Genomic DNA, 12,713 nt, shown 5'->3' with positions numbered 1-12,713 from the left:
CACTATAACTTCTTCTTTTTTCAAAAACATTTTTTAATTCGTATAATTATCAAATGGAACAAAAAATGCCAATTAAAATCATAATGACACTAAACACCAAAAGAAGTGGATTGCGATTACACATCTGAATATAGGAGGAATCAATGTAGATAAATAGAAAGAAGAAGCGTTCACTTGATAAATATAACATTCTCGTTTGCATACGTCAGCGTCCTTATCCATTTTTTCACCTTATCCAAAAAAACATATCCTTAAGACCAATCTTCCCACTTCAAAGTCTTCACTCTCACTTCACTTCACAAAGAATCTCTCTCTCTCAAAATCAAATGACGACACTCTTAGGGTTCTCTCAGACCAAGTTTCACCACTGCAACGTCTCAATCTCTTCTCCACCATGCTCATCTTCTTCCACGGTGGTCTCAATGGCGGGGAGACGCTCTGATTCCAAGACTCTCCGGTCAGGCTTCCTCGGCCGTATCACTTACCATGTTCGCCTACCCTCAACTGGTCGGAGAAGCTCGTTAACAGCGAAAATGTCGTGGGACGGTCCTCTCGCTTCCGTCAAGCTGATCATCCAAGGCAAAAACCTCGAGGTTTGAACGAAAAAAATGTAAATTTTGTTGTGGGTTTGGATTACTGAGACTTGGTTACTAGAAAAGGTTGGAACTTTCGATTATTTGAGGATTGGTTACTAGAAAAAGTTTGAAACTTTTGATTATTTGAAAATTGGTTACTAGAAAAAGTTTGGAACTTTTGATTATTTGAGGATTGGTTACTAGAAAAGTTTGGAACTTTTTGATTATTTGAGCATTGGTTAGTAGTAGAAAAGTTTTGAACTTTCGATTATTTGAGAATTGGTTACTAAAGTTTGGAACTTTTGATTATTTGAGAATGGGTTACTAGAAAAGTTTGGAACTTTCGATGATTTGAGTATTAGTTACTAGAAAAACTATGGAAATTTGGATAATTGAGAATTTGATTACTAGAAAATGTTTGGAACTTTTGATTATTTGAGCATTGGTTACTAGAAAAAGTTTGGAACTTTCGATTTATTTACTAGAAAAGTTTTGAACTTTCGATTACTAGAGGGTTGTCTTCAGTCATTTGATTAATTATGACATTGGGGTGATAGTTATCAGAGGCAATCAAGCAGCACGTTGAGGATAAAGTAGGGAAAGCTGTTCAGAAACACAGTCATCTCGTCAGAGAAGTTGATGTGAGACTCTCTGTCCGAGGTGGAGAGTTTGGTAAAGGACCTAAGATCCGTAGATGCGAGGTAATGTTTTTGATAATAACGAAGCACCTGTGTTTTTATGTTTTTTTTTGTAAATTAATTGTTATTGGTACTCTATAGGTAACATTGTTTACAAAGAAGCATGGTGTTGTGCGCGGTGAGGAAGATGCTGAGACTGTATACGCTTGTATCGACTTGGTATCAACGATAATTCAGAGGAAGCTGAGGAAGATCAAGGAGAAGGACTCTGACCATGGAAGACACATGAAAGGCTTTAACAGATCGCAGGTGAGAGATCCAGTGATTGAGCCCGTTGTGGAGGATGTTGAGGACGTTGCTGAGTCTACACCAAGAGGAGAAGAGGATGATTTGATCAAAGAGGTTGGTCCCATACTGATGTTCAATAACTGATTCTTTGATAATGTTTTACTCATGTTTGTTCAACAGATTGTGCGTACCAAGTACTTTGAGATGCCACCATTGACTGTCTCCGAGGCAGTGGAGCAGCTGGAGTTAGTAGCTCACGATTTCTACGGCTTCCAGAATGAAGAAACCGGTATGCATTTATATGATTGGTTGCGTGGAATGCAAGGAAGACTTACAATTTTGGTTATGGTTTTTGGTTTGGTAGGTGAGATAAACATAGTGTACAAGAGAAGAGAAGGAGGGTACGGTCTGATAATCCCTAAGAAAGATGGCAAGGCTGAGAAAGTTGAGCCGCTTTCAACCGAGCAATTGAATGAACACTCCTTTGCTGAGTAGACTTGTGTGTTTGTTTCAAAACCAAAACTGATCTTACTTCTCTCCTTGCAGTTTGTTGTCTGTATAGGAGGTAAGGGTTCTTTGAGAAGAAAAAAACAGTGAAAGGAATTGAATCTGTTATGGTTCAGGAAACAATGTACATATTAATAAAAGGCTAAACAACTCTTTTTTAAATGGTTCTGTTTTACTCTGTTTTTGAGGTAAAAGAAACTGAAAAAGAAGTTACTATCTTGATTCTCTCTATAGATCAGATGATAGCAAAATACATTTTGCATTCATCTATTATAAAAAATGAATGCACAAGAATGTTAAAAAAGCAAAATACATTTTCATAAGCCAAGAATGTTACATAATTTTATTACCATTTATCTGTAAATAAAAATATTGCATTCATCTATTTAAAAAATCATATTTAAGAGAAATTATATCTATTTTAGAGTTTTTTTAATTATTAAAGAAAAATAGATGCAGTTTGGAGATGATGTTAGATGATTTATCATGTGTTCAGAAAAACAAATTAATTGACCAAAATTTTAATTTATTTCTTATAGATAAGATATAGGTTTTAATTCTCTAACTAAAACTGATTAGCAAAAAGTATTAATAATGTATTATGTTGAATATAAAGTTTGAGGATTTAACAACAAAAAAAAAAAGCTTCTCAAAGCAACAAGACAAAGTTGTTCCAAAAAAAAGCAACAAGACAAAGATTTATCTTACACCGAAAAGAAAAAAAAAGATATTTCAACAAAAAGAAGAAGGGCTTCTAGTCAAACAATCCGAAGACCATGTCATCTTCACTTTCTTCCTTCACCTCCTCCTAAAATCACAAAACAATTACATTCGATTAGTTTTCATTATAAGCATATTATATAGTTAGGTTTGTATTCAATAATTGTAACTGTGTCCTGAGACAGACAATAAATATATATACCTTCTTCTTCTTTGTCTCCTCAGCTGCTGGGACAGCTTGTGCAGCAGCAGGAACGTTGGTAGCAACCGGAGCAGCTGCATCACCACTAGCTCCAACATTCATGATGAGATCATCAATGTTCTTCTTCTGACACAGCTTAGCAAAGAGGCTAGGCCAGTATGATTCAACGTTCACGTTGGCTGCTTTCACTAGTTTTGCTATCTTCTCAGCCTGAATAAACATTCACATATTATAGTATTAGTATATATGTAAGAGAGAAGATCGTAGAGGCTATAAGCTAAAACATGTTGAGAAAGAGAGAAGAAAACTAACGGTGATTTCAATTCCATCGTCGTGGAGGATTAGAGCGGCGTAAGTGCAGGCGAGCTCACTGGTGTTGGACATTCTCACTTACCTTTAAACACTTGTTGTTTTTGCTCTGTATTGTTCTAATTATTGGTGGTCTTTTTAAGTTTCAAGGACGTCCCTATTTATACGTAGGAGTTTAGGCTTTTGTGAAACAAAAAAAATCTGACACCTAAGAGTACTTTTTTCCTTTTTTAGTAAGTATTTACATTTTTTTTTTGGAACACTACTTTTAATTAGAAGACTTAGACGACAAGGTTCAGAGGAGATGCTACAAAGGTTGCATCTACCAAGGCCTGCTTTGCAAGAGCATCAGCAGCCTTGTTTTCAGAGCGTTGAATCCAAACAAAAGACACAAAATCAAAAGCTAAAATTAGATTTCGAATGTCGGAGGTGATGCCGTAAATCTCAGCGATGGGAGAATCCTCATTTAGGGCCCGTACGAGTTGAAGCGAGTCAGAACTGCAGCGCACAGCCCGGATTCCCTTGGTGATGCAGCAGATTAAGGCTTCGCGCAATGCCAATCCTTCCGCGACCAGCGGGGAGCTAACGTAAAAGCAGTGAGACAAGAAAGACAAGTAAGTATTTACATTTAAATTCATATTTCTGTTGGGAAATCGATGAGGTCGACCATATCAAGATTATGGAAAATCCAAATATAAATAAAGATATAGAAGATCGAAACGAATCTAGAAAAATCTGGAGACCAAGAAAAATATAAAGTTTACATTTATCTATATATTATTTTATATTAGCTTAGGAAATTAGGTTAGATCATTCAGTATATAAAACTAATGCATATTGTAACTTATTTTTCATGAGTTATAATAAGTTAACTAGATTTTGACCCGCGCTTTCAAAGCGCGGGTTTATTTTTGTTTTTTTTTTCAATTGACAAATATTTAGTAAATATCACATTTTCATATATTTGTGTTTTATTTTATAAAAGACTTAAAATTTTTATCTTTATTTATCGTATTTCATTTTAAATGACTATTTATGTTAAAAAAAATTAAAGTTTATTTTTTTAATGAATTAAGTTGGTATAACTCTGATAAATTAATTTTATTATGGGGTTAATATTTTAATTAAAAAATTAAATACTTTTAATAAATATTTATACTTTTCAGTAAAAAAATTCAATTATTTTTATGAATGCTTAAATTATATTAAGAAAAGAAAAAAATAATAATTAAGAATAGTTGAAAAAAAATTATTTGAACTTGGACTCAATGGCCCAAAGGAAAAAAAAAAGTGAGAATTGAATCTGATTTTTTAATAGGTCCAAATGGCCCAAAAGAGATTTGATTTGGGCTGGATCCAAAAATAATGACCCAATATAGATTTGTTATTAATATTACTTAATTGCCCTTAATGAAACATGCAATGTTAGTGAAGGAAACATGCCCCTAAGGTAATTATGACAATATGATCCTGCTTTAATAGTATAGATTTGTTAATTTCCTTTTTTCCATTAGCCAAATTTCTATTTTTACTCGGTTTATTAAATGGAAATCTTATCAGTATTTTTTTTTTTCAAAATAAATTCTCAAAACAAATTTAGAATATTTTCCTGTTGACATTCACAAAAGTGGCTATTTTCCATTTAAACGTGTGTTAGTAAGTGTGTTTTGCTGAGAATGATTTGGTTAATGTGCAAAAAGAAAAGAAAAAAAAACATATAAAAGCAGGTGTCCGAAGTTCGAACCTGTAACACTTACACAATCGTGTTGTTTAGATACTAGCAAGATGGTCCGAGGTTGGTAGTTTTATAGACATAGAATGTGGGTGATCTTGATCTACGTATGGACGAATAGTGACATTAAAAATTCAGCATCTTGATATTGTTTGTTAAAATCAGTTTTTAGTTAGGTTTTTGAAATAACTAACATACATCTTTAATTTTATTCGTTTTTAAATCGGATTTGTTTATTTGATTTATTTCCATTTAGAAGAAGCATCAAAATCCTTTACCCACAAGTTAGGTCAATTGTATTCTCAATACTATTACAATCGAATCAGTAGTAAAGTCATTACTAAACAATGTGCTCCATATTTTACAATAAATAGCAAACAAATTTTGTGGATGGATAGCAGATGGGTGCACAACAAATTTTGAAAAAGAAATGCTAAAATAATATTTGTGGATTGAAAAATTTGTAAGAACTTTTGGCATGGTTGGAAAGTATTATTAGAGTGGGAAACCACGTTGCATGCTTCTTTTTTTGCTAAACATATTAATTTTTCATTAAAATGAAGAAAGGTTTACAAAAGCTACCTATAAATTAAAGCTCCTTAGCAAAAAAACAAGAGGTAAAATACATGTCACTAGTGGAAATGACAGAAGATTACAGTAAGCCTCGACTAGGACTCTAGGAGTAATATCGGATCCAAAGACTCAACATTTCTCTAAAACGTTTGCGATTCTTCCGAGCATGAATGGTGTTAATTACTTGTCGATTGATGTCTCTGAAGACTGTTGCGGGAGGAATCTGGGTTTGGTTATGAACTACGTTGCATGCTTTAGAGTAAAAGTGGAGAAATGAATATATAACGTCATTATGAAAAGATAGTGATGCAATAGGGACGTGAGCAAAATCCATAAACAAAGTGATCATGTACACTACTTATACCATATCGATCAGATATATATATGATTCAACATGCACTATAAAATGTTAAAAATAGGATTCAACATGCGTCTCTTTATGTTAAAAAGGATTCAACATGCGTTTAGAGATCACAAACTACAAATTCTTACAACATGACTATTTGGTATTGATGGAGACATCTCGCGACGTATATGGTCAGGGGCATAAAAACTCTACCAGCTTTAAGATTCTCTCTTACATCTAAAACATACAAACAGAACTATAAGCAGTACAAGTTAACTACTACCCTACTAAACCGGCCATGATTATGTGTAAACCAGGGCCAATCCTCACACACAAACAAGCGCTGTCAACCCCTTCCTTCTTTGATTGTTATTGACCAACAAGTATAAGCTCTCAACGGAATTGACCGGTTAGACTGCAAACCGACATGGCAAACACAACCGCTACAACGCCAGCTTTGAGAATCCCTCTGTATGAACATCCCATAGCTGCAACCTTCTTGAGTATGAACTCACTACTGCTCTTTGATCTCATGAAACTTCCACATCCCTTCGTTGTCTCCTTGACCTGTACGCATTTTATCAAGGTTAGAAAATAGTAAAGGCATATGAAAGGTTCTCATTTAAACCTCTTCTCACCTCTTTCTTGATACTGTCAGTGTCTGGCTTGGGACTGTTATGGTTAACCTGAAGACGCAACCTTCTTGAGGCATTGCCCTGCATTACAAACTGTTCAGCACAACCCTGGGCCTGTGCCCTTCGTGTCCTAATCTTGATTCCTGTTTCAGATACATCGTTATTGATCTTGTTGCTCGTGTTGACAAGACTCTGCGGTTCATACAGAATCTGTTCTGGCACCGGTTGCGCTAGATGTTTCATCTCCGGCAACTCATAAGGAATCTGGAAAGTCGAATCCAAGAGGTCGAACATATATTGGTCGGGGTCGTTCGAACCGTATTGCGTCTGAATGTGGGGATCATTCTGGTTCCTGAACGGTTCGGTTGACCCATACTGAAAACCATTGAAAGCGGAACCGAGCTCAGATTGCACCTGAGAGTGCAAGGGAGAGAACATAGTGTGATCTAAGGACTCGAACTCCAAATATGAGCTCCAATCGATATGGTCAAGCTGCTGATCAGAAACAAAGTTAGTAACTTCACAAAGAATGTAATCCAAAGACTTTAATTTTGTTCATCCTTACCTCGTTGGTTGTAACCTCAGGGGCAGAGATATCACTCTGACACTCGCCGGAGACATCCGTAGAATGCTTTGGTTCTTCTTTTGTAGGGAAAGCCAAAGACACTTCAGACAGTTCAACCTCAGACCTCATCTCGTCCACAACAGTTGGAGACGAGGCAGCTGGTTCAACTCCACATTCTGGTGATGCTTCACTCACAACATCTTGCTTCTTAAACAACTTGCATATGACAAACGGGTTCTGCAATCCAATAACCACACAACAATCAGAAACTCAAAACACACAAGTAAAGACATTCTTGTTATAACCTGGCCAGGCTTGGTTCCATCAAGATCCTTCTCGGTGGCGCGATACTCATGCATAATCCAACAGGTTCGTGTCCCCTTAGGAGCACGACCAGTGTAGAAGACGAGAGTCCTCTTAACACCTATGATCTTAGTGCTCCCTGACTTAACCTTCCGGTCTTTCCCAGTGGCTTTCCAGTATCCAGCAACGGTGGCTCGATTCATCCTACTCCCACTCGGATACTTCCTATCCAACGGACAGAAGAAGAGCCACTCCGAGTCCGTTGTCCTCACCACAGAAAGATCTGCAACCACATCATCATCATATTCAAAACTTGCTACTTATATACCGAACTATCCAAAAAAATCGAAATACTCGAATATTTTTTTTATAGAGTATTTTAAATTATCCAAATTATCCTAAAGAACGAATTACCCGAATAGTTTTTATCCAAAATATTTAAATTTATCTATCCGAAAATCTCCAATAAATTGTTTTTTACCTCGAATTATCCAAAATTAACCGGAAAAACCGGAACCGTAACTGAATTGGAACCACAAATTTATTGGATATTAGTCGGTTCTTATAATTGTTATCGGAACCGCCAAAACCAAAAAGAACCGGACCCGAACCGAATTTCATAGATAACCGAACGGTTCCTATATCCCTATAACCTTCCTATATCCCTATAACCGAACCAAAACCGAACGCCCAGGCCTAATATTCATCATAATCATCATTATCACCATCATCAACAACATAACTCTTCATTCGATTATCCAATTGCTTAAAACAGACTACCAACATAGATCATCATCAACACATCATCATCATCATCCAATACATACTCAAACTGAACGATTGATAAAGTTCCAAATCAGCTTTGAGTATACATACTAAGCTGATAGATGTGAATCAGAGAGCTAAAAGTAATTAAAAATCGATCTGAGGAAGTGGATATTACCAGGTAGATCCCAGGGCTCATACTTGCAGATATCGACAGCACGGATGACTCTGACGTCGTCGTCACGGCCGTTGATCTTTTGACGGAGATAGTAACGGACTAGCTCCTCGTCCGTGGGACTGAATCTGAATCCCACCGGTAGTGCGTCCAGCGATAAGACTTCCATATTCGAGCTCGTTAGTAGTAGTATCCAAAATCAGGATCGGAGATACGATTCAAAGACAGATTCGAGAATTTTGAGAAGCCCTAAGAATCGATGCGATTTGGTAAAGTGAAGAAGAAGAAGAAGAAGAAGAAGAAGAGGTGACAGCTCGCTTTATAAATCAAAGAGCACCACTTTCCTTACGCGTAAAGAGAAATTTATCAAATTGACGGTTTTGCCCCTGGAGCAGATATGTAAATAATTGAGTTTCCCGGGGTAACGGGGGATACTTTAGTAAAGTTATGTAAACGGGGGGCTATCATTTTACTGCTTTCCGCATTTACGTGAAACAGAGTGCTCCTACTTCTTCTCGTGCTTCTTGGCCTCAGCTTAATTGCTTTAAGGCAAATCATGCACAACATGAATCAATCATTATTCTTCCTTTCTAGTTGTCTTCCCCCTATTTCATCAAAAGCCTTACATTACTTTACTTCGAATTGTCTGAACTAAGATTCACAACTCGTATATGTACAACTACTCTGTTTCACAAATCGAAATCATAACTCATTTCTTGGGTTTTGTTTTCTTAGGAGCAGAAGAACTTCTAGCTTTCTTTGCTGCTGGTTGCTGCTGCTGCTTCTCTTTACTTGGTCTTCCTCTCTTTTTCCCTACAACCTGCAATGTATTCCAAACAAATCATCATTTACTACTAACAGATATCATTAGGAGGATTTCTGAGTTTTGCCAAACGTACATTCTCGCCTTTTGCTTTAGCTTTGCCACTTCCTTTGGTGGTTATCTCTGTTGTGTCTCCACTTTGATCATCTGGAGGCTTTGAAGCAGTCTTAGCGTTCTTGTTACCTTCATCATCAGATTCGAACGAAAACCCCTCCAGAGTCCCTATATGGATAGCCGGAGAAGTAGTAAAATCAGTTTACCAAACACACAGTACTGCTACAAGCAGACAAAGATATCAATTTCACTCTAAAAAAAGTAAAGAAAACGAGCTGACCTTCCACCATCGTTTCTGCTTCGTAGACGTTAGATACTGGTGTTAGCTGTATGAAGTCATTCATAATAGCTTCAATCTGACAAGAAAACATATAATTCAACAAATCAGACTGCTACGCCAATCTATGTTTTAGTTTCTTCGAAGTTTGAAGTCAAGATTTATGAGCAGGAAGCGAGATTACTAACCTTTGCCTCCGACTGACTTACATTAACCTGAAATTGCAAGATCTCTAGTGTGAGTACTTGTATAATACAACTTCCCTTAGAAGTTGGAATAGGTACAAGGATTTTGAAAAAACGTACTACGCAAAATGTTCTGGATGGTACAATTGTAGATTTATATATGGTTCCTGTGAAATGATAAGTGTTAGTAAAGAGACTCCAGTCATGAACTGATTTTGTATACATGTTACATAATCAGTTCTGTCAGGCTCAACAGGCATAGCTAACAGAAGCATAAAGAGTGAAGCTAGCGATATTAAGGGGATGGGGGACATGCCTTTCAAGTCCAAGAACACGTCCTCGGTTGTGTCTGAGACAACCACGCGTCCAACAGCCCCCATGTCTCCACTCAGATCTATTGAGTCCCCTTCACATTCAACGAGTACCTGTGATATAGTTCACTGCTTTTGTTAACAACTGTGCTTTCTCTACAAGAAAACTCTAAAATAGATGAATATCATTTACAGTTAAATGGCATTACCTTTGAACGATTCACCTTCTCAGAAAGTACCAAAGGCAACTTTGAACTTGAGCCCTGAAAATTTGTAAATCTGGTCATAAGGAAAAAACCAGAGAAGAAACAACAATACTGATCCTACTACCAGAAGGTACTTACAGAAGAAGGCTTGGTGTTCTTATCCGTTGTCACTTCCTCGGCCACTATGGAATCTGTATATTTATTTACATAGCAGAGGAACCGTTACATTACTTCGGAAGAATATTAAAATTCACAAAACTATGGTACGATTCATACCTTCATTCATTTCTTGTGCACTGTTTTCTTCCTTGGGTATCTGGCGGCTACTACTTGCCTTTTTCTTCGGAGATTTTTTCTTTGGAGCCTTCTTAACCGCAGGTTCTACCTCTTTATCTAGAATAACAAGATCCTCATCCTCTTCAGTTGAGATAATTACTTGCTGCTTTATCGGATCAGTGGAGGGTGGTTCAGAATCAGATGAGACAAGCCATACAGAATCATCTCCTCCCTGATAAAGCACAAAAAAACAAAACAGTAACCTGTCAACTCCATACCAATTTAAGAATTAGCAATTTTTGTAACTTACATTCCATATAGTTCCACAAAATAACATACTCATGCAGCTGGGAAGCTTCTCTAAAGAAGGGTTTATAACTCACTAATACATCATTAATTATGTTAATACTACAATTTACATACAATCAAACAGATGCACGCAAACACGAATCACACTAACTACCTAACTAAGGCAAGTAGACTCACCCAACAAAAGCACAAACGAGTTCAACCAAACGTTTCTTACTTGATCGTTCTTATGCTTGGTAGAGTTTTCTTCACCGTCTGCTTTGTTTACCTTCTGATTCTCTGCAAATTGTTCCCCAGTAAAAAAACACAGTATTGGTGCATCATTTGAAACAAATCTACAATACCCTCAAGGTTGAGAGTAGCATTCTTTCTAGAAAACAGTTGCTTTGTCACCAACGAGTCCAGAATCGTGGTGGCTTCAGTGTCATCAGGCAAAGGAAGAGACGAAATGGTTTCAGATTCCCTGAAAGGACTATCCTCTGGAGCAGATTCAGACGACGAAGATAGTGATAACAATGAAGTGGTAATTGATGGCTACACACACACACACACACAACAAAACTTCCACATTTCAATTGTTTGTTCATTCAAAAGGATATAGAAAATCAGATTGAATCCAAAAAAAAAAAGGAAACCTGGAAAGATCGGAGCCAATCGGGAGATCCCTCTCTGGAGCTGCTCATATTTCACTTCTTCAGCGCTTAAGATCAACAATCGAAGCTACTCAATTGAAACAGAATCAGTTCAGAGACTTTAAAAAAACCCATGGATTCGATGAAATCGAAGCTCACCTGAATAAGAAGAAGAAGAAGAAATTGAGCGATTAGCGGGCGAATCAACGGACGTTGAAATTCGGGAGACGAGATCCAGGAACGAAGCAGAAGCTTTTTCCGCCGCCGGCGAGAGTGGAGAGAGTTAAAGACGCGGGAAGATTTGGCTACAAACCGCTTCTTCCGGTTTTGGTTGCTAAGGCAAAGACTTTTAGAAAAGGCCCAATTAGACTTGAACAGAAAGCCCAATTAGAGACTTTTAACAAATCGACAATGGGCGATTGGGTTTCGGTTCGGATTTATTCAAATTTTGGGTCAGGAAAATCCCATCCCTTCCTCCAACCGGTCTAGGACCAGGAACCCTCGCAGCTTGGATTGTGTGGTCTCTATGGAGCTCAAGGAACCAGCTCATCTTCAAAAAACGAAAGTTTACACCAGAAGAGATCATTCTGAAAGCGATCTTAGATGCTAAAAAATGGATGATGGCTCAAACTCCCTCGATTGCTCTCTCGCCGAAACCTTTGATCAGATGCGAACCAGACCCTAATCGAATGGGACTTTGCTCGATATTCGCTGACGCAGCTTAGAACTCATCAACAGGCTGTGAAGGCTTTGGTTGGATCATTGATGCTCGGAATTCAATCTCACAACATGCAGTGACCGCGACCTTTGTCTCGTCGCCCAGGGCAGAAACTATGGCGATGCTCACAGCCATGACCTTTGCTCGGGATCATGGAATCGAATCCATCTCACTCTTCTCTGACTCTCAAGTTCTTATCAACACGATCAAGTTGGAGATCTATAGCTTGCTTCGTGATATCTATCTTCTCTCCCTTTCATTTAAGACAATCAAGTTTAATTTTATTCCAAAAATATTTAATGTTAGAGCTGACTCTGTTGCCAAACAGGTTTTATGGGCCCTGAACCAAATTTAAGTTACGAATGAAATCAGTTTGCAAAAAAACATTCAGCCCATTTAAATATTTTAAAAGTTTGGATCGGATTCGGTTCATGTTTAATAATTATATTCAGTTTGAGTTACATGTGCTTACCAAAATAGTTTTAGTTTCAAATATTAATCGGGTTTTTAATAGTTTTAGTTTCAAATATGTAGTTGATTAAAATGAATATATTTCCAATCTTGTAAATAGATTTACAAGGCCCTGACT

General features: G+C 37.1%; 4 protein-coding genes across 7 annotated transcripts; 1 reads left to right on the top strand and 3 right to left on the bottom strand.

The window, feature by feature from the left end:
• The first annotated feature begins 215 nt into the window (after positions 1-215).
• On the top strand, positions 216-2,170 carry LOC106366006 (ribosome-binding factor PSRP1, chloroplastic). Its single transcript, XM_013805540.3, has 5 exons — positions 216-593; positions 1,133-1,276; positions 1,355-1,615; positions 1,682-1,790; positions 1,866-2,170. The coding sequence occupies exons 1-5, from the start codon at positions 327-329 to the stop codon at positions 1,994-1,996; spliced, it is 912 nt and encodes a 303-aa protein (XP_013660994.3). The 5' UTR covers positions 216-326; the 3' UTR covers positions 1,997-2,170.
• LOC106364065 (60S acidic ribosomal protein P1) lies at positions 2,011-3,420 on the bottom strand. 2 transcript variants are annotated; one of them, XM_013803709.3, is made up of 3 exons: positions 3,243-3,414; positions 2,931-3,140; positions 2,011-2,816 (listed from the first exon to the last, which is right to left on the bottom strand). In XM_013803709.3, exons 1-3 carry the CDS (start codon positions 3,312-3,314, stop codon positions 2,763-2,765), a joined length of 336 nt encoding a protein of 111 aa, XP_013659163.2. In that variant the 5' UTR covers positions 3,315-3,414; the 3' UTR covers positions 2,011-2,762. The 2 variants fall into 2 exon arrangements, with proteins under 2 accessions (XP_013659163.2, XP_022546811.2); XM_022691090.2 differs by having other exon boundaries at positions 2,011-3,140; positions 3,243-3,420.
• Positions 3,421-5,960: 2,540 nt separating this feature from the next.
• On the bottom strand, positions 5,961-8,647 carry LOC106366005 (NAC domain-containing protein 62-like). 2 transcript variants are annotated; one of them, XM_048739414.1, is made up of 5 exons: positions 8,337-8,647; positions 7,396-7,676; positions 7,091-7,327; positions 6,529-7,017; positions 5,961-6,457 (listed from the first exon to the last, which is right to left on the bottom strand). In XM_048739414.1, exons 1-5 carry the CDS (start codon positions 8,500-8,502, stop codon positions 6,284-6,286), a joined length of 1,347 nt encoding a protein of 448 aa, XP_048595371.1. In that variant the 5' UTR covers positions 8,503-8,647; the 3' UTR covers positions 5,961-6,283. The 2 variants fall into 2 exon arrangements, with proteins under 2 accessions (XP_048595371.1, XP_013660991.2); XM_013805537.3 differs by having other exon boundaries at positions 6,529-7,020; positions 8,337-8,639.
• Positions 8,648-8,941: 294 nt separating this feature from the next.
• Positions 8,942-12,575, bottom strand: LOC106366003 (DNA-binding protein BIN4-like). Of its 2 annotated transcripts, XM_048739413.1 has the most exons (13): positions 11,566-12,557; positions 11,410-11,494; positions 11,119-11,308; positions 10,992-11,053; positions 10,466-10,697; positions 10,328-10,380; positions 10,193-10,246; positions 9,989-10,097; positions 9,793-9,839; positions 9,676-9,702; positions 9,491-9,566; positions 9,233-9,378; positions 8,942-9,153 (listed from the first exon to the last, which is right to left on the bottom strand). In XM_048739413.1, the coding sequence occupies exons 2-13, from the start codon at positions 11,455-11,457 to the stop codon at positions 9,043-9,045; spliced, it is 1,155 nt and encodes a 384-aa protein (XP_048595370.1). In that variant the 5' UTR covers positions 11,458-11,494; positions 11,566-12,557; the 3' UTR covers positions 8,942-9,042. The 2 variants fall into 2 exon arrangements, with proteins under 2 accessions (XP_048595370.1, XP_048595369.1); XM_048739412.1 differs by having other exon boundaries at positions 9,676-9,839; positions 11,566-12,575.
• Between the last annotated feature and the right edge of the window lie 138 nt (positions 12,576-12,713).

The sequence above is a fragment of the Brassica napus genome, chromosome A9, assembly GCF_020379485.1.
Source record: "Brassica napus cultivar Da-Ae chromosome A9, Da-Ae, whole genome shotgun sequence".
In the NCBI taxonomy this organism is placed as follows: Eukaryota; Viridiplantae; Streptophyta; class Magnoliopsida; order Brassicales; family Brassicaceae; genus Brassica; species Brassica napus.
The sequence above is the reverse complement of the archived record's forward strand: the minus strand, read 5'-3'. Positions and strand labels throughout refer to the sequence as shown.

What these genes read in the sequence shown, in the direction of transcription:
- LOC106366003 (XM_048739412.1), bottom strand. Translation starts at nt 11,457, where the DNA reads ATGAGCAGCTCCAGAGAGGGATCTCCCGATTGGCTCCGATCTTTCCAG. An exon ending in AGAACACCAAGCCTTCTTCT is followed by an intron (nt 10,247 to 10,327) that starts GTAAGTACCTTC and finishes ACAAATTTTCAG; the next exon opens with GGCTCAAGTTCAAAGTTGCC. An exon ending in TAAGTCAGTCGGAGGCAAAG is followed by an intron (nt 9,567 to 9,675) that starts GTTAGTAATCTC and finishes TTTTCTTGTCAG; the next exon opens with ATTGAAGCTATTATGAATGA.
- LOC106366006 (XM_013805540.3), top strand. Translation starts at nt 327, where the DNA reads ATGACGACACTCTTAGGGTTCTCTCAGACCAAGTTTCACCACTGCAAC. An exon ending in CTAAGATCCGTAGATGCGAG is followed by an intron (nt 1,277 to 1,354) that starts GTAATGTTTTTG and finishes GGTACTCTATAG; the next exon opens with GTAACATTGTTTACAAAGAA. An exon ending in AGGATGATTTGATCAAAGAG is followed by an intron (nt 1,616 to 1,681) that starts GTTGGTCCCATA and finishes TTTGTTCAACAG; the next exon opens with ATTGTGCGTACCAAGTACTT.
- LOC106366005 (XM_013805537.3), bottom strand. Translation starts at nt 8,502, where the DNA reads ATGGAAGTCTTATCGCTGGACGCACTACCGGTGGGATTCAGATTCAGT. An exon ending in TGAGCCCTGGGATCTACCTG is followed by an intron (nt 7,677 to 8,336) that starts GTAATATCCACT and finishes ATGTGGTTGCAG; the next exon opens with ATCTTTCTGTGGTGAGGACA. An exon ending in ATGGAACCAAGCCTGGCCAG is followed by an intron (nt 7,328 to 7,395) that starts GTTATAACAAGA and finishes ATTGGATTGCAG; the next exon opens with AACCCGTTTGTCATATGCAA.
- LOC106364065 (XM_022691090.2), bottom strand. Translation starts at nt 3,314, where the DNA reads ATGTCCAACACCAGTGAGCTCGCCTGCACTTACGCCGCTCTAATCCTC. An exon ending in ACGATGGAATTGAAATCACC is followed by an intron (nt 3,141 to 3,242) that starts GTTAGTTTTCTT and finishes ATGTTTATTCAG; the next exon opens with GCTGAGAAGATAGCAAAACT.